This window comes from Mustela nivalis, assembly GCF_964662115.1.
Source record: "Mustela nivalis genome assembly, chromosome: 5".
NCBI lineage: Eukaryota > Metazoa > Chordata > Mammalia > Carnivora > Mustelidae > Mustela > Mustela nivalis.
The window spans coordinates 65,349,770-65,368,539 of record NC_139024.1 but is presented as its reverse complement, the minus strand read 5'-3'; the positions used below and the strand labels follow the sequence as shown (position 1 = coordinate 65,368,539).

The following is an 18,770-nucleotide window of genomic DNA, read 5'->3' as shown; positions in this document are numbered from 1 at the left end:
TGTACCCCTGGGGCTAATAATACATTATATGTTTATAAAAAAAATTTAAAAAATTATTTTTAAAAAAAGAGTTGTATCCAGTTTTTTTCCTCTGGAACCCATCCCTCACTTAGTTACCAGATATGTTTTTTAAAAACATATTTTATCATATGTCTTTCATACTCATATGTTTGGACAGCTCTAGTTTATCTAGAAAATAAAATGGGAATTACTCAGTAGGACACAATTTGACCCTAATCTACCTTTACAGACTCAGTTCTTCCTAAACACATCCACCTCAGAATTTCTTACAGATAAGAGTCAGCCTGACTCCGAGCCAAGTCAAGCTGTCATCAAACGGTATGTCTGTTTACCTAGTTCTTTGTTTACTTGGCATGGCCTCCTGAAACCCAGCTCCCCCAAGATGCTGATGAGGCCAAAACGAAGATAGAGGCATGATGTTCAAAGGTTTTATAAGACAGGATAAAGACTCTAAGAATCATTTTAATTGTGATAGGAAGACACACAGACACCCTGATTTAATTCATTTTTTAAAGAATCACTTTGGTTGTTATGGGGAGAATAAGCTAAGAGACAAGAGTGTAAGTACGGAAGTGGTAGGGGGAAAAACAGGACTAAAAAGTGGCTCCTAGTTCTGAACAACTGGGTAAATGTGGCCAGAGTGCTGGGATTGGGAAGCCTTTGTGTGTAGGAGGGAAAGCAGAGGTAGAAGAAGGGGTGTGGGGCATGAATTTTGTTTGGACATATAAAATCTGAGAAAGCTCAGGGCGCCTGAGTAGCTCAGGTGGTTGAGCATCTGACTTGATTTCAGCTCAGGTTATACTCTCATGGGTCTTGAAGCGGAGCCTTGCAGCAGGCTCTGTGTTCAACGGGGAATTTGCTTGAGATTCTCTCCCTCTGCCCCTCCCCCAACATGTGCAACATGCATGAACTCTCTCACATCAACACAAAAATCTTAAAAAAAAAAATCTGAGAAAGCTCTTGGTTGCTTTACCCCTCTTGATTCCAATAACACTCTTATACTGTGATTTTATAATCTGTCACATGCTGACATAATTTGTTCCATGCTTATCACTCTCCCCAGTCAGACTGGAGGCTGCTTGAGGGCAGAAACTGTAATATTTAGTACGTATCGTTAAGAGAGGACCTTCAACAAAGCAGTGACTTAAAATGACTATAGAATGAAAAAGGTACTGTTCTAGAAACTGAGGAATGCCAACCTAAGAAGAAAAAGTTACTTTTCTAGCAGTCTCCATCATCCAGAACTTACCTTGAATCAGGGTTAACAGAAGTTACTGCAGACCATAAACCTGCATTGCTCGGAATCTAGGCTTCCAGCACAGAAATTCACATAGAACATATATCAAATCAACCTGTGCTTTTCAGCCTCCTAACAGGGGGCCCATACTGATTAGCTCAGTGTCAAATAGCTTTTCTTTCTCGCTCTTTTTTTTTTTTTTTTTAAGGATTTCATTTATTTATTTATTTATTTGAGAGAGAGCACAAGCGAGAAAGCACAAGCAGTGGGAGGGGCTGAGGGACAGGGAGAAGGAGCCTCCCCACTGAGCAGGGATCCTGGTGGGGCTCAATCTGAGGATCTGGGGATGATGACCTGAGCTGAAGACAGACACTTAACCAACTAAGCCACCCAGGTACCCATAAAAAGCTTTTCTTTATACTGTACAAAGCCAAACATCTACAGATATGACTTGAATATTTACATAGGTTTTCAAGTAAGATTTTTATTTTTAAACATCATCTACATTAGTTTTTGTAATCTTTATTTTTTATTTTTTTAAAGATTTTATTTATTTATTTGACAGAGAGATTACAAGTAGGCAGAGAGAGAGGAGGAAGCAGGCTCCCTGCTGAGCAGAGAGCCCGACGCGGGACTTGATCCCAGGCCCCTGAGATCATGACCTGAGCCGAAGGCAGTGGCTTAACCCACTGAACCACCCAGGCGCCCTAATCTTTATTTTTTAAGATTTTATTTATTTATTTTAGATAGATAGAGAGAGAGAGAATGCGCGAGCACCAGTGCACACACATGTAGTGGCAGAGAGGGTTGGGGGCCTCGATCCCATGATCTTGAGATCATGACCTGATCAGAAATCAAGAGCTGATGCTTAACCGGCTAAGCCAACCAGGCCCCCTGTTTTTGTATTCTTGTATTTCAGATACTAATATACACAGACTCTTATATTTCAGATTCTAATAGATTTCTTGTATAGTCAGGAACGTTTAACTGTTTATCCCTTTTAAAAGCTCATTTGAATACTGAATAGAATCACAGATTTTTTTTTTTAAGATCTTATTTATTTATTTGACAGACAGAGAGAGAGAGAGATGGAGAAAGACAGCACCAGCAGGGAGAGCGGCATGCAGAGGGAGAGGGAGAAGCAGATCCCCCAACATGGGGCTCTATCTCAGGACCCTAGGATCTTGACCTAAGCTGGAGGCAGATGCTTAACTGTCTGAGCCACCCAGGAGTCCCTAAAATCACAGAATTTTTAAGACAGAAACTCACTAAATCCAGAATTTTTAAGAATTTTTAAGACAGAAACTCACTAAATCCAGAGCCCTCATTTATCTGTAGGGATAAGAAAACAGGCCTGAAAAAAATTTCTCAAGATTGTACAGTCATGTAGAAATGGAGCCAGGCGTAGAAACTAGTTCATCTGTTTTCTACTACATGATTCTTTTCCACAAAGATAAACTTCTTAAGGAATAAAATCAATTAATTTGGCCATTTTGCAATGGACTACATATTCTGCGTCTATAAGCTTTCTATACAGTGATATCTCAATAAATTTTACAGGAAGGCTATGCCTTAAAATGAGGTCAAGCATATTAGTAACTAAAACAGTCATGTGAAGCAGTGTTACCATGTATTACGTGGTTTGATGGTAATGCTTCTCAGAGCGGGCACACACACAGAAACGTGCATGATAGAAATGCTATACTTAAGAGCTATATGGCCACAGAAAGCTAAAGGTCAATGGACCAAAGCCTATGTACAATGGTGAAGTTTGTACAACTTCCCTTTATCATATCTAGCTTTCCCTTTATTCTTTACCTGTTTCAGTGGTAATCCTTCCTCCCATTTCAAAAGGCTTCCTACATATCCTTATTTTTCCCTTTATGAAATAGGAAAGAATTTTATTTCTATTATCTTCACCTTGTTTGCTGACAAACTTAAGATACTACTTGAATGAATTTTAATCAATATATTATATCTCCACCACACACTTCTACACTTTTGATCCTGAAGTGTGTAATCCTGGATTTGTTCCCAGAAGAATTTTAGACCTCAGCAGGAAGATGGCAGGAAATCAAGTGGTGGAGACCAGTTGTCTCCCTCCTGGTCATTAAAATGACATGATCTGAAGGCAAACCAAGTATCTAGATGGGGTGCAGAGAGTAAGAGTCTAAAGGGGTGGCATGGACTGTGACTCTACTGTGCATAAGAATGACCAACGCTGCTGTTCCAACTTCTGGCACACATCTGAAACATTAGAAATTTAAAATTTCTAAGGTTTGGGATAACTTCGTTATTATAGTGATTTGCAATTGGAATTGAAAGTTTGTGTGAAGCTAGCATGCACACTCATCATGTTTATAAGTATGTTACATGCATAGGGTGCCTTATGCTTACAAAGTGTTTTCGTATGTGCGTTGTGACTTGAACTCCAACACCATCAAGTGTAAACATCATTTCCACTTTCAAATCAAGATTTAAGGGGATGATGGTAATAAAAGGCACAGCCAAGACTGAATACAAGAATTCTTAATCCAAGTATGTTCTCACTGTAGTGTGTAACTTATACAGCAACAGTAAAATACAATAATATTAAATAGCTTCCATATGTAACTCCAAACAATTTTAAAGTAGAAAAGTAATATGGTTCCCAAATTTCTAAATAAATTACGTTGTTCTTTTGAAGCTCAATTCATTATAATCTCTTTGTCAAAGATAATAATTTTGTTCTCTGCTGTCTCACCTTTCTAAAAGAATTCAGTAGAAAAAATCTGTGCAAACATACAGCTTAATGAGCAGAAATCGTCTTCTTTAATTACCCAAAATATACATTTCTCACCTTGATGCTTTTTCTTTGACATCCTGTGAAAATCTTATTCAAATAAATTTAAAACATTAGCCTAAAAATTTGCAACTGCACAGTTTGTTTCAACTCAGTGATTCATGTAGATTTTTATAAGTAGCTTCTTTGCATAGCTTATTAATTTGCCAACCTTGAAGAAACATAGTATCACTGGCAGGTTGTATCCTGTTTCTTCTCAAATGTATTTTACCTTGGTTTTTCTTGAAATGAGTTATAGAATGGGATTATTCATCAACTATGGCTCCTTTATCCAAGGGAAAGTGAATCAGATTTCATATTACACAGATTTAAGATTTACATGTTTTGCTACTTTAAAATTATTTTCTGCTCAATAAAATAGAGCTTTAGAGTATCCACTATTAAAGTTACCAAATTAAAATTTGCTTTTAAAAGAATTTTAGTGATTATAAAGAAAAAAGATGCTAGAATATCATTCAAGTGCGAAAACTGACCATTACAAAGCTATGAGCTGTATTTCTGAAGTGAAATAAAGGATATTCATAAAAAAATAGCATCTGCACATTTAAAAGAATACTCAAAATAAGAAAGGGCTCACCGGGCTGAGGGAAACCAGACTGAGGTAGAATCTGATGAGCGACCAGCATGTCTGACTGTTTTAACTTAGACTGCTGTGAGGAGGCTGACGTTGAAGAAAATGAGAGATTTTTGTTGACCTGTAATAGGAAAGGCAAATCAGAACCAAAGTGTAATTTCCTGGGTTACTGATGCAAAAACTGGATGAGAAATATTTGCCTGCGATGCAAACCAGGTCACATGGCAGATCAAAACAAATGGTAAGGATTTATATGCTTAGTTTTTAAGGTTTACAGAACAGAATCATTTTTATCAAGGAAGGAGTACAGTGGTAATGAAAGCGTCACTGTATGAAAGTACATCTGCCTTACCAAAACAAATCTGCTTGTCGTGAAATTGACATTATTAATAACTTAAATAGAGTGGTCTTAAAAGTTATTCAAGACAGGTAAAAATTAAAAGTGACCCCACTTCCGACTTTCAATCAAGAAAGTTAAAATGTTTCACAGTCACATTTCTTCAGCATTTTGAGAACTAGTGAAAGACCCCTGCCCTGGAAAGTCCCCTCCCCTAGAAGATAGATAGGATAACTAACCGCTTGTTTGCTTTTCTGTGAACCTCTGGCTTTTAGGCGTAGATTAGGTAATTAATTGCGTGATTAATTGCTCTCTTGCCCTTCTGTAACTGCTTGGCTTATAGAAATAATAGGGATTGCATCCAGTGGCAGTGTTGGATTCTTGGGTAAGGGGATCCGCGGGTCTTTCACTAGCAGGTCCTTCCTTTTTAGAGACTGCACAGAAAACTCCTATAATACTCATGTTTACACACATCATGGTGACACGGGTAACAGAGCTGTAACCTCACTTGCCAAATGGAATAGCTATCATTGCATCAAAAACACTTATTCTTAAGGCACTGTTTAAAAACAATACTGATCTAATGATGAAGCAAAATTTCTGTAAGTAAATACAATGCTCTATAACACAAGAAGCTTACTATGACTATCTGAATACAATACTGTCCTCCAGAAATGACACCTGTAACAAATACAACATTGTAACTATAGCTTTTGTAGGAAAACAAAGAACAGCTCACAAAGAAAGTTTTACATGTAAATTTATCTTGTAACTTTGAATTAATTTTGGCAATGATCTAGTTTCTTGTCTGATTATTATTCATTACTTAGTTTTTGAAAATCAGGATAAAAATTTTCAGAAATCAGGATAAAAATGTGATCTAATTCTGAAAGATTTGGAAGTCTGAATTTCTAATTTACTGCAAAATGTAACCTGTAACTTGTCAACTAGTAAATGATAGTTTACGGCATATAAACGCTAATATATGAAAACAGCTGCCTTCTCTCATTGTAAAAAATAATCAAAATTCCCTTTTGATGTGCTACATAGTAGTGGATTGTGATTATTACATGTCCTTTATCTGACTCATCATTTATATAATGTTTGTAAATGCTTCTCTTCTTTCAATGACAGTAAATGGTATATCTTAGATTAAGCTTTTCTCTTGAAGCAAAGGGCTTTTACATAGTTGGTGAAAAAGTCTACAATCATTAAGACCATATGACAATATAGTTCTAAAGTTGGTAAACTGTTGTGATATTATTTTTCAAAAAGCAAAAATATTTTTCAAAGTAGTTATATGGGGTCAAATACCACACCAGTGCTAAAAAAATTATCCAGCTTTAAAAATTCTATCAGAATCTATTATTAAACACTGACCGAAATTAATGGTGACTTTATAGTAATATAATATGTAAAGTAACAATGAAATCATCTCACATCTTTGAGCTTTATTTCCATCTTAAAGCACAGAAAATAAAAATAAAAACAGTAAGCATGCTTCAGTGAGAAATGTGCTGGAGGAACAATAAAGATGAACTGGTATAATAAATTACCATTTACATATGTGAGACATAAAGCCCTAAATAACATATTAAATAAAAAACAGATTTAAATTGAGTATGTTGGCAAAGGGAAGCCATAGGACACTACACAAATAAAGTTCTATAGAAATACTGGTTATTAACATCACTAGAAATCAGAGTAATTAGGGATATGTAATTTAGTACGATGATGCAGTAAATATTTCAGGGAGCTATGCTTTTAAATGGAAGTACTATATACAGTGATATATTTATCATTTAACAATTTAATCCACTTCTCTTTTTAGAATCATTTTCAGTTTTACTTCTGCGTTCTTAAAAATTTTTATCCTACATGTCAAACAATGCATTTTGAAAGCTGGTACAAAAGAACAGGTGTATGCTGGGGATGGGGACGGACGGACACACACACACACACACACACACACACACACACACACACACACACACAGTCTTTTCAGTCTTCCTTTTCAGATATTTACTTGTGCTAAAACAAAAAGAACACCAGGAAAGCTAGAATAGGATACTTGTCTCTGCTCAAAGAGAGAAACTTTACAGTTTCTTCCTAAGCATTTTTAAAATTCTGCTCTTCTTGACACATTTTTGAAGAGACTATCTTATATCTATGAAATGGTAATTGGGAACATACAGCAGATTTCAAAGGTTTTGGACAGTTGTTAATTATTACAGTGACTTGAAATTAGTACTCAAAGTATTTTCAAAGCTATCCTATATACATTCACTACTTAGAGGGAGAAAAATAATAATAACCATTAAATAGAGTGAAGCAATATCTATTTTTGTAATACATGCTGTGGAAAAGAATTGCTTAATAATTTTACAACAACAGAAAGGTTGGCTAAGATAGTCTACCCTACACGAATCTGCCCTCTTTTCACAACACGCTTTTCTGCTTGCTTCATGCAAAAACCACAGTCTGCCAAAGTCAGTTTAATACCTCCAAACTGGGGAAAACAAAAAGCATAAAAATTTGATGAAATTCATAATAGAAAAAGAGAAAAAGTATCACCTGAATTTCTGTCAAGCTAATCACAAAAATGTTTTTGGCTACTCTTTCAGAGCAGAAGCAGCTTTGTGCAAAACATGCAAACACTAATTCTCCAAGAGGAGGTTGGTTTTCATATTAAAAAAGTCACTGTCCTGATCTAAAACTGAGGGCACAACACTGAACAAGCTAACAATTAATTTCTTTTTTGGTGATTAGCTAAACTATGAAACCTTTGGGAGATACATAACACTCATTTTCATATACACTTATAAGTCTAATCATCTTAGCTGATTTTAGATCACATGCTACATTCACCTGAAGAATTGTTTTTAAAATTTCAAGTTGTGAAGACACCTCCAATTGGTTTTAAATTGTAACTTGAAACATGATAATACTGTCTATATACTCACGTTTGCAAATTTTCCCCCCTTCTTCCTGCAGAAGGCTGGTTTTTTCATTAAATTGGAAAAACAATACAGTTAATACTTTAATTTGAGGATGGTTCTGGTTGCCAAAACCCCCCAATACCCAGAAAATGTTTTATGGCAAAACAAATGTCTATTATAAAAATTAGAATCCCAGTAATTAAAGAACATATGAAACAGAAAACCTGAGCCACAGTGAGATTGAAGGCAACTGAAGGCAGTTATCAATATTCTAGCACTATAAATTTAAAGCAGCTTAAGTTCTTGTGATTTCCAGGTAAAACTTAACAAATGAGTAGCCTTTGGTGTCATAAAGAGAAATTCAAACATGAGTTCTACTTCTCTAGATATTTTCCTTATAAATTACTATAGTGACATGAAGGATAAGGAAGAAACACAGTTCCTGCTGGAAGAGAAATTTCTACAGTGGGATAAGGTGCCAGAAATTCTCCCCTCAAATCAGTTCATCACAACTGCATGAACTAAAACCAGAATTCCAATTTGAATCAGTTATAATGAAGTTCAGTTTTTCAGTACTTAATGCAGACCTTTTGAGCCTCTAATATATATATATACCAAGGACTGGTAGTGCAAGATGATTAATGGGACTCCCCTGTGCAAAACTTAAAATTAAGATTTGGTGCTGGTTCAAACCATCTACCCAACAACATGACTTAGTCAAAGTCAATTTACCTCAATATATTTTGATTTTCTTCAAACTTTTGCCTCTTTTCTTAACACATTTCCTTACTTCATAGAGAAAATTTGGTCTTCAACCCTCTGAAATCTTCATTTTCAAACTTATGAAAGAATATACATCTTGCCTCCACCTTCGATGTCTTTTCTTCTAGTGTCCTTCTGTTCGAGATTAGTACCTCCATCTATTCCCTTGGGGATACTTAAAGTTCTTCATAATTCTTTCAAATTCTCTACTGGCTGTTCCCTTATAGGATAAGCACAGATCTTTCTGCTTCAGTATAAAAACAAATAGCAAACAATCAAAAACTCTCTCAATGATTCCATAATTTCCTTAAGCTTCACTAAAAGCTACACTCCTTGAAAAACAGCACATAACTACTACCCATTTAACTTAAACATTCAGTCTCAACCAAGTACAACTAAGCTTTTCTCCACCAGAAGACTAAATCTGAAGTTAAAGTCACCACACCCAAGACTTCAAATGGTCAGTTAACAGACTGATTTAAGCAGCTAGGATCTCTAACACTGCCCATTGCTCTCCTCCCTTTTTCTGGAAAACTATTTTCTGTTGGTTTATCCTGCCACTGCTTATCAGGGCTGTTTGCTAGACCCACTGGACCTTCTCTTCCCTCACACTGCAAGCTTACCCTGGGCAGCAACATTTGTTTTCATCACTTCATCTGCCAACTATGCTGATGTTTCTTTTTCTTTCTTTCCCTTCCTTCATTCCTTCCTCCCTCCCTCCCTTTCTTTTTTATTATTATGTTCAGTTAGCCAACATAGATTACGTCATTAGTTTCAGAAGTAGTGTTCAATAACACCCAGTGCTCATCACAAGACGTTTTTTAAATCCCAAACTCTTCCAATCAGTAGGTTTAAGACTAAACCAACTTTTCCTCGACTATTTACTTCCTCAGGAAAGCTTTGCTATCCACCTAAGTTGCCTTCGCCAGAAAGGTGGGAAGCCTATACTGCCATCTCGCTCTCCACAGAGAATCAGTCACAAAGTCAATTAGGTGCTCTGACATCTGACCTCATTCTTTCTCCAGTCAGTGCTTTGGGTCAGGCCTCCTCTCTGCTTGCAAACTACTGCAGTCGCCTCTGGATTTGTTTTCCCTATCTCCTGTTTCTCTAATTCTTCTGCACTGCTGACAACATGCTCTTTCTAAAATGCTAATTTTATTCAGTAACATTTCTGGTTAAAATCCACCATCAGTTGTTCTACTAGGTAAAGTCCATAGTTTTTAGACTGACATACAAAACTTTCCATATTCTAACAACTAGCTAGCTCTCCAACCTTATGGCTCCTTTTCTTATTTTCCGGCTACAACAAAATGCATGGAGCTCTGCAGAACCGCCAGGCTGTTTCATGTCCCTGTGACTCAGCTCTTACTATTCCATTTCCAGGAATGGGCTTTCCCTTAGACGCCATCTTCCTGGTGGATGCCAACTCCTTTTTCAAGCTTTAGCTCAAGTATTACATCATGTGTGAAAAGCCTTTCGGATTCTCCCAGGAGAATTTACTCCCTTCCCTGTCTCTCCACTATGTCTTGTGTATTTTCTATCTTCTATTATCACAACACCAGTAACACTTTCGTGTGCTTATGTATTTAGTTAATTACCATCCACCAAACTGTAGTCTTCTTGAGGGGAAAGAACCAATTTTTGTTCATCTTTCTTTAGTAAATAACTCATATAGCACTAATAAGAACTGCACGGAAGTCAAATGACTTAATATATATGTGAAAGGAGTATATGTTTACTGTCTTGCCCAAACTTAACATGGTATTTGTGTTGAACCACTATTCTATGCAAATCTCAACCTAATTTTTACCTCTTCATGATAAAAATACCCAAATTTGTTTTAGGAGATTAAAAAAATTATCTTCTCTGGATTCTCTATTTTTTAAACCTTTTTATTTTTCAGACTTCCCAAATCTTTTTTTTTAAGATTTTATTTATTTACTTGACATGAGAGAGAGAGTATGGGCAGGGGCAGCAGCAGGGAGAGGGCAAAGCAGACTCCCTACTCATTGGGCTTGATCGCAGGACCCTGGGACCATGACCTGAGCCAAAGGCAAGCGATTCACTGACTGAGCCACCCAGGCAACCCCCAAATCTAACTTTTTAATGATAAAAATTAGAGAATAAAAGGCTTAAGTGTAAGGAACATATTAAAATACATGGTTTAATACTCAAATTTAAATCTAGAAATGAATGTGTGAAATAATAGAAAAAAAAATATTGGTTTCTGGCTCCAGTACCTGGCACAGAGCTCCTAAAACCCTGTGATTTCCTAAGTGATAAAACTACTAGGAGGATCTTTTGTTCTAGTATTTGGTCTTTGACTCTGGTTCCAGACACTGAGTTCCTAACAGATCTTGGAATTTCCTGGGTGACAGAAATGTCTTTTGTTCTGCTGAAGTGACTCTTGATGTGCTCTTTCTCTCTAGAAAGACCAAGCCATGATTAGAAACTTGGAATTTTTAGCCCGTCCTTCATTTTCCAGAGAGGGGAGAGGGGCTAGAAATGAAATTATAACTGACCATGCCCACCTGAAGAAACCTCCATAAAACTCCCCATCATATGGGGTCTGGAGAGCTTCCAGGGTGGTGAACACATAGGAATGCTGGAGAGCGGTGCCTACAGAGGTCATGGAAGCTCCAGGACCCTTCCCACATACTTTGCCCTATGCAGCTCTTCCATCTGGATGTTTATCTGTATCCTTTATAATAAACTGGCAAATAGTAAGTAATTTGTTTTCCTGAGTTCTTAGTTAGCTGCTCCAGCAAATTAATTGAAACCGAGGAACTGTCATGTCTCCAATTTATAGCTGATTGGTCAGAAATACAGATAACAACCTGGACCTGCAAATGACATTGGAAATGGCAGGGGTGGGGGCAGGGAGAGCAGGTGAAGTATTGTGGGACTGAGTCCTTAACTTGTGGGATCTGCCAATCTGCTACCATTCCCGGGTACATAGAGTCAAAACGGAGTCAAATTGCAGAGAACCACTTGGTGTGGGGAAAACCACAGCACATTTGGTGTCAGAAGTGTTTCAGGTACTGGTAGCAGTGCAAGAGTAAAGGAGACACTTAGGAGAAAACCTGGCTTTTCCTAACACAGGACTTTTTCTAAAATTTCCAGGAATGAAATTCCATAATTTTAGTGGCCTGTTGTAGCTTGTAGCACTCCTACAGTCAAGCCAGTCTCCCAAATACTGTCAAAATAACAATACTTGATTTGCTATTATCCAGTTTTGGAATGATATAAAGAAATAATTACAAGCATTAAAAACAAATTATTAAAAAGAAACTGTCCAAAAAACTGCATACTATTAATCTTTTCAAATTTCAAATATTCAAACTTTTTTTTAGGAGATTAAAAAAATTACCTTCTCTGGATTCTCTATTTTTTAAACTTTTTTACTTTTCAGTGAACAAATGTTCTAAGATATATCTGACTGTAATTATTACCTTACTTGTATAAAATTATTCAACTAAACATAATTAATAAACTTTAGCTTGGTTGCCTTTATATTCTTCTTGGGTAGGGGATATTAATAATTAAACAAACAAATAAATAGAGTTTCATGGCATTAATAAGTAGACAGAGGAGTTTGAAAATTCAGAAATACAAGATCAGAGGTTGAGGCAGTACTACGTAGAGCTGAGAAAAAGGAAAGAAGGAAGGGAGGGAAAACAGGGAGGAAGAGGGAAGATGGGAGGAAGGGAGCATGGCAGACTGGAAGGAAAGAAGGAGAGAAAGCAGAAAGAGAGTTGTTTCTCCCTGAGGGAATTCATAATTGAATTCACAGAGACAGGCAGAATCAATGATAATTTAAGGAAGAGTAGGCCCAATTATATCACATGCCAGGTATGAATATAAATATGTTTGGAAACATAAGAAAAACAAATTCATTATGTTTATGAGGACTAATACAAAGCTTAATGGAAACAGATTCCAGCTAATACCATTTCTGATATACTTCAATCCAACCCCAAGCACAGAAAGGAGCAAAAAAATTTGTAAATTATGAATTCATATATAGATATTTTAAGGGCTCTATCAGTTCAGAGCAATACAAGACTTCTAATACCAGTTACTATCTTCGAGCAATCGGATGATTGCTCTGTATCTAAGTAAGCATCTACCCAGTTTCTACCTACGTGCCGATCAGAAGGGATGAAAATCCCTTCTCTTAAGGCCAGTGTCTCTGTGAGCATTCAGGACTACATCTCCTCTCACTTTTTCAAGGACTTGGGTCCAGCAATTACCACCTCCATGGTAATTCTTCTCCATCACCACTGAATTATCGCAATCAGCAGGTAAGTATGCTTTAATATTGTCCACTTAAGATTCCTCTTCGGTCCCTGTTTCTTTGCTCCCCAGTCAAAATTTATGGGCTTCCATTTAGTCCTTTACTCACTTCAATTGTGCTTTTATCTCTGTCACATATTGAAATGGTTTTCATCAAGGTATCCAGAGGACACCATCAAGCCAAATACAATTGTCAATTTTCCTCATTTTCTCTGTAGCATGTGACAGTTTACCACTCTTCTTTCTTGAAATACTCTCCTTTAGGCTTCCCTGACATCCCCTTCTCCTGGACAAGTGCCTCAGGTTTTTAGCTATCTCTCCCCAGGTGATGTTATCCAATCTGACAGATTAAAAATATAGAGCACTAGCCCTGACTTTCCTGAGTCTTGAGACTCAGAAATTCAATTGTCTATTAGACAACTACATCCATGTCCAAAACTCCACTCCTAAAATTGCTCCCCCCACTCCAGCATTCCTCTTTAAAAAGCACTACTAGCATCTGTATGACTGCTGGAAGTGACAACAGTTTCTTCACTTACACCGCATCCAACCCATCACTGAGCTGTGTTAAATTTACTTCCAAAATGTATCGCAATTCTGTCCATTGCCTGCATCTTCATTATTGCCACTGGTAAATTAATTAAACAGGAGGCCAAGAGTCTGAGGCAGTTCTAATGCCATGGTGGCAAGGCTTACAGGTTACAGAAACAAGCCCAAATGTAAGACTGTAAATACCTCAAGGTTACAAAATCAAAATCTAAGGACAACCAATCACCAACAGCCAATTACGCTTTAAAATATGGCCAATCTATAATTTCCTTGCTTTGCTTCAGTCGTTCCTATATAAAAGTCTTTCCTCAGTTCCTGCCTATGGAACACTTCTAACCACTTCCAGTTTGGGACTATGCCATTCAAATCAATTTTTTTTTAAAAGATTTTACTTATTTATTTGACAGAGAGAGTGAGAGACACAAGCAGGCAGAGCAGCAGAGGGAGAGGGAGAAGCAGGCTCCCCACTGAGCAGGGAGCCTGATGCGGGGCTCGATCCCAGTACCCTGGGATCACGACCCGAGCCGAAGGCAGTCGCCTAACCGACTGAGCCACCCAGGCACCCCCCAAATCAATTTTTTTGTTTAAACTTACTGATTTATTAAAATTTTTAATAGCTATCTGTTTATCTTTTATCATTCTTAGTCCAGGCTACCATCTCCTCTTGGATTACCATAAAAGTCAGCCAACTGATCTCTCTACTTGGAAGACTTATTCCCCTTTTAAAATCTATTCTCACATTCTCCCCAACTTAATATCTCCATCACTGCTCTCTGATTAAACCAATACCAAAAACTTTACTGAAGGTTTAGCAGAACATGTCACCCTCAAATATGCCTCTTTGGCATAAGGATTATTTTGAGAAACTGCAGATACTGGAGAAGCTCTGAGAACAAGTATAGAAGCTGTCCTTTAACAAGAGAAATTTATACTAAAAGGGGGCCTCTAGTTGGAAGAGAGCTGTGCCCAGAAAACTTTTTCACCTCCTTCATTTACCAAACAGTTCCTCCTCTCAGCTTCCCCTCTCAGCCTTCCCATTTTGAAGCCCGGACCTCTATTCCTTTCCTCCAGTAAAGATGGTAGAAAGGCCTTAATTGCCTGGCAGCTTTGTGGTCTCCTATCTTTGTGGGGTTCTCATATAGACATAATTATTTTTCTTAAGTCAATTTAACTGTTAGACCAGCCACAGAATCTAAGACAGAAGGGAAATTATTCCTCCCATGCATTTCCACGCTAACAGACATGCATGAGCTCCTAATCACCTCTCCAACCTGGCCATCAAACACTGCTTCCCCTTGCCTGCTCACCATTACTACTTATACACAGTGCTCTTCTTTCTGCTCTCCAGCATGCCAGTTATCTCTCCAGATGAGGACTTCTTCAGGACAGGACCTGCTCCTTATCAAGTGTTTCTCTCAGAGAGGTCTTTAAGGAGAATACTACAGGCAGCCTTACCTACCAGTCACTCTCTGTCCCAGGGGACTATTCTTATTGTTTTCAACATCACTTGCTATCTGAAACTGTCTTATTTCCTTTTTTATTGTTTGTCTCCCTATAACAAAGTGTGCCTGTACACTGTTATATTCCAAGCACACAAACACACCATACTTAGAAGGCAAGGATTAAATAATGTTAACAGAAAAAAGGAATGAATTTTCAACAACATAAAACTTTGGCTGGGATTCAGGGAAGAAGAAGCTTGGATACTTGGTAAAAATTTACTATCCTGGTTGTAACAGAAGAGAAATTCAAAAATATACTCTGCTTTCAAGATTAAAGACTTTTGACAATGGTGCTCAGACCATTCAATGAGGCAAGAATAGCCTTTTCAACAAATAGTGCTGAGACAACTAGACAGCCACATGCAATGGGATAAAATTAGACCTCTACATTGCATTATACATAGAAAAACATGAACTCAAAATAATCACAGACCTAAATGTTAAACATATTAAAATTTTTAAAAAAGGAAGTAAATCTTTGGAATGCAGAGACCGGGACAATGGTTTCTTAGATATGGCGCCACAATCAAAGTGACAAAAGAAAAAAAAACAGATAAACTGAATTTCATAAAAATTAAAATCTTTCTGTTTTAAAGGCCACCATCTAGAAAGTGGAAAGACAACTCACGAAGTGGAATAAAACATTTGCAAATCATCTATCTGATAAGAGATTTATATGCAGAACATACAAAGAACTCTAAAACATAAACATTAAAAAGACAAAAAAAAATTTAAAGAATGCACAAAGGATTTGAACAGATATTTCTCCAAGTAAGATACAAAGATGACAGGTCAAAAATGTTCCGTGCCATTAGTCATTAGGGAAACACAAATCAAAAAGCACAATGAGGTATCACTTCTTACCCACCAGGATAGCTATTTCCTAAAAAAGACAGAAAATAACAAGTGTTGGCACAAATGGGGAGAAACTGGAACACTTATACATTCCTGGTGGGAATATAAAATGGTGTAACTGCTTTGGGTAAGTTTATTAGTTTTAGAAAACATTAAATGCAGAGTTATCATATGCCCTGGCAATTCTGCTCCTTGATATATATCCCAGGAAATGAAAACATATGCTTACAGAAAAATGTGCACACACATGATCATAGTAGCATTGTCTGTAATAGGCCACTTTAGGGGCTATTACAATAGGGGCTATTACAACCCAAATGTCTATAAGCTGATGAACTGGTAAACAAAATGTAATACATTTATATAATGGCATCATATATGGCAATTAAAAGTAGCATTTATAACATGTGACAAATGGAGGAATTATGAAAATCTCATCCTAAGTGAAAGAAGCAAGTTATAAATGACCACATATTATTTGCTTCCATGTATATAAAATGTCCACAATAGGCAAACCCATAGAGACAAAAAGTGTTTTAGTGGTTACCAGGAGTTTGTGAGTGTATGTGTATGTGTGTATGTGTATAAACATACAGGAATAAGGACTGCTAAGAGAAAGAGTATTTCTTTTTGGAGGGAATAAAAGTTTCAAAATCAAATAGTAGTGATACTTGCACACCTTGTTATCAGGGTAAAAACCAGTAAATTGCACACTTTAAAAAGGTGAATATTTTGGTATGTGAATTATCTCTCAATAAAATGTATAAAAAATAACTAAAGTAACTCATAAGGTTAATCTTTCCAAATACTTCCAAATATGTCACTGTAATTTCAATGAGCATTTATTCTACTTTTGATTAGTACTTAGAATACAAAGATGAATAGAACAAGATCCTTCATCCACAGAGAGGTTCCAGATTAGCAGGTAAGAGTTTCTATAAACCTTTGCCAAATACATGCAGAACACTTTACTATCTGGACATTCAGAGAGTTTTATAAAAGAATCGTGGTTATTTATTTGTTAAAGAGAAATACCTCTGAACTGCTAGTCAGAAACTCAGTTATTTTTTGGACTTTGGTTTTATATACTATGTATATTTAAGAAGATTCAGCAATCTTAGAGTTATAATCATCATACTAATCATTGCTATCAGGAACAAGTTTCCTGAACATCTGCAGCCCAAGTCAGAATATACCTTGTTCTCTTCCCCTCCCCCGCCATCTTCCTTCCCCTTGTCTATATTCCATTATCCTGTTTGTGATGATTAGGTAAAAAAGTGATGGGTCCTCACTGATACTGGACAGCTCAGTGACGGGGTGAGCCCAGTATTTTCTGCCATGTTTCCTCCATAAGATGCCCCATGTGAAAAGAAATAATAGCCTACTACTTACTTCTGTATTCCAAGTGCCTGTCACATGGGAGTAGATGTCTACTAAATTAAAAAATACTTCCACTGCACTGTTATTACATAAAGCAGTCTCTGAATATACAAACACCAGTCTAATTCTGTTCTGAAGGTCTCATCCTTTCACCTCGTGACAGATATAATTACATTTCATAAATAAATGAATGTCTAATTATTCAACTGAATTTGGGGAGTAGACAGAAGAGGAGGGAAGGACAAACGTGCCATTCCAACTCTTTTAAATTAACATTTATTTTCTTGAGAACTGAGTTAAAGGTTGGATATAAAATAAACTTGCTTATAAAAGAAAGCTGCTGTGTTAAAAGCATCTCGGATACAATTTCGTTGAAATTATTTAATAATCAGAGGCTTTTTATATGCTACTATTTTTAGATTAACTTTGGGGTCTTGAGGAAACATTTAATATCAGTAAGCCTCAGCTTTCTCCTTTCTAAAGTTGGAATAACAATAATATCTAATTTGTGTCTCAGGATTGCTACATAGCTAAACGGGAAAAGAAGTGTGAAACACTGGCATAAATAATCAAGAGCATTACCAGCACAGTCTGTCATTGCTATAAGCTGCATACATGTGCAGCTTATATGTATTTCAAGGCTTACACAATTTATTCAACATGTGTCCACTGGAACTGTACTGATGTCTCTTACCTATTAAGTATCATATATAATTTTTTTTCAGAGGATCAAATGACTCTACTCCTTTACTAAAAGTATATCCCTATCACTTAATATTCTTAAATCTTCAAAAATAGGAAGGTACTTGCTAAATTCTCATATTCCTATATGTAATTCCTTGATAAACTCAAGTTCAAATACGGAAAATACACATCTGATTAACTTTTGTAAAAGTCCTATTTAAAAGTATGAATGGTACATTTCAATTCTTTGATACATCACAATCAAAGCTATGGTTTTCAAATTTTCTTCTTCTTCTTTTTTTAAAGATTTTATTTATTTATTTGAGAAAGAGAGAGAATGAGAGAGAGTGAGCATGAGAAGAGGAAGGTGAGAGGAAGAGAAAGAGACCCCTTACTGAGCAGGGAGCCCTATGTGGGACTCGATCCCAGGACTCCAGGATCATGACCTGACCCGAAGGCAGTCACTCAACCAACTGAGCGACCCAGGCGTCCAAATTATCTTTCTTCTAATAAAAATTGTTTACCTTTGTAGCACAGGCTTGTATCACCTCCCAAAAGAAAAACAATACACTAAGCAGGGAAATATTCATAATTTCTCTTTAATACAATTATCAACTCTTCTCAATATATCCTGATATTAATCTTTTAATAACCAAAATCAACATCTGGGAGAGTTTCTTCCTTACCCTATACCTGTCACTCTGTATTGTGAATTAAAGAGACTCAATGAGTTCTTGGTAAATCTAACCTGCCACAACAAAAGGCACTGAGAAAAAGACCCTGGAGGGCCTA

At 36.6% G+C, this 18,770-nt stretch overlaps 1 protein-coding gene across 9 annotated transcripts in view; it reads right to left on the bottom strand.

Annotated features, from left to right (window-relative positions):
• Positions 1-18,770, bottom strand: part of AHI1 (Abelson helper integration site 1) — a 212,151-nt gene that overhangs the window by 111,982 nt on the left and 81,399 nt on the right. For all 9 annotated transcript variants that reach the window (XR_014311910.1, XR_014311911.1, XR_014311912.1 and 6 more), the window contains exon 20: positions 4,678-4,795. Coding sequence is in view for 6 of the 9 variants with exons in the window: in XM_082731093.1 (XP_082587219.1) it covers positions 4,678-4,795 (118 nt within the window). In the remaining 3 variants the exon portion in view is untranslated. The remainder of the gene's footprint in view (positions 1-4,677; positions 4,796-18,770) is intronic.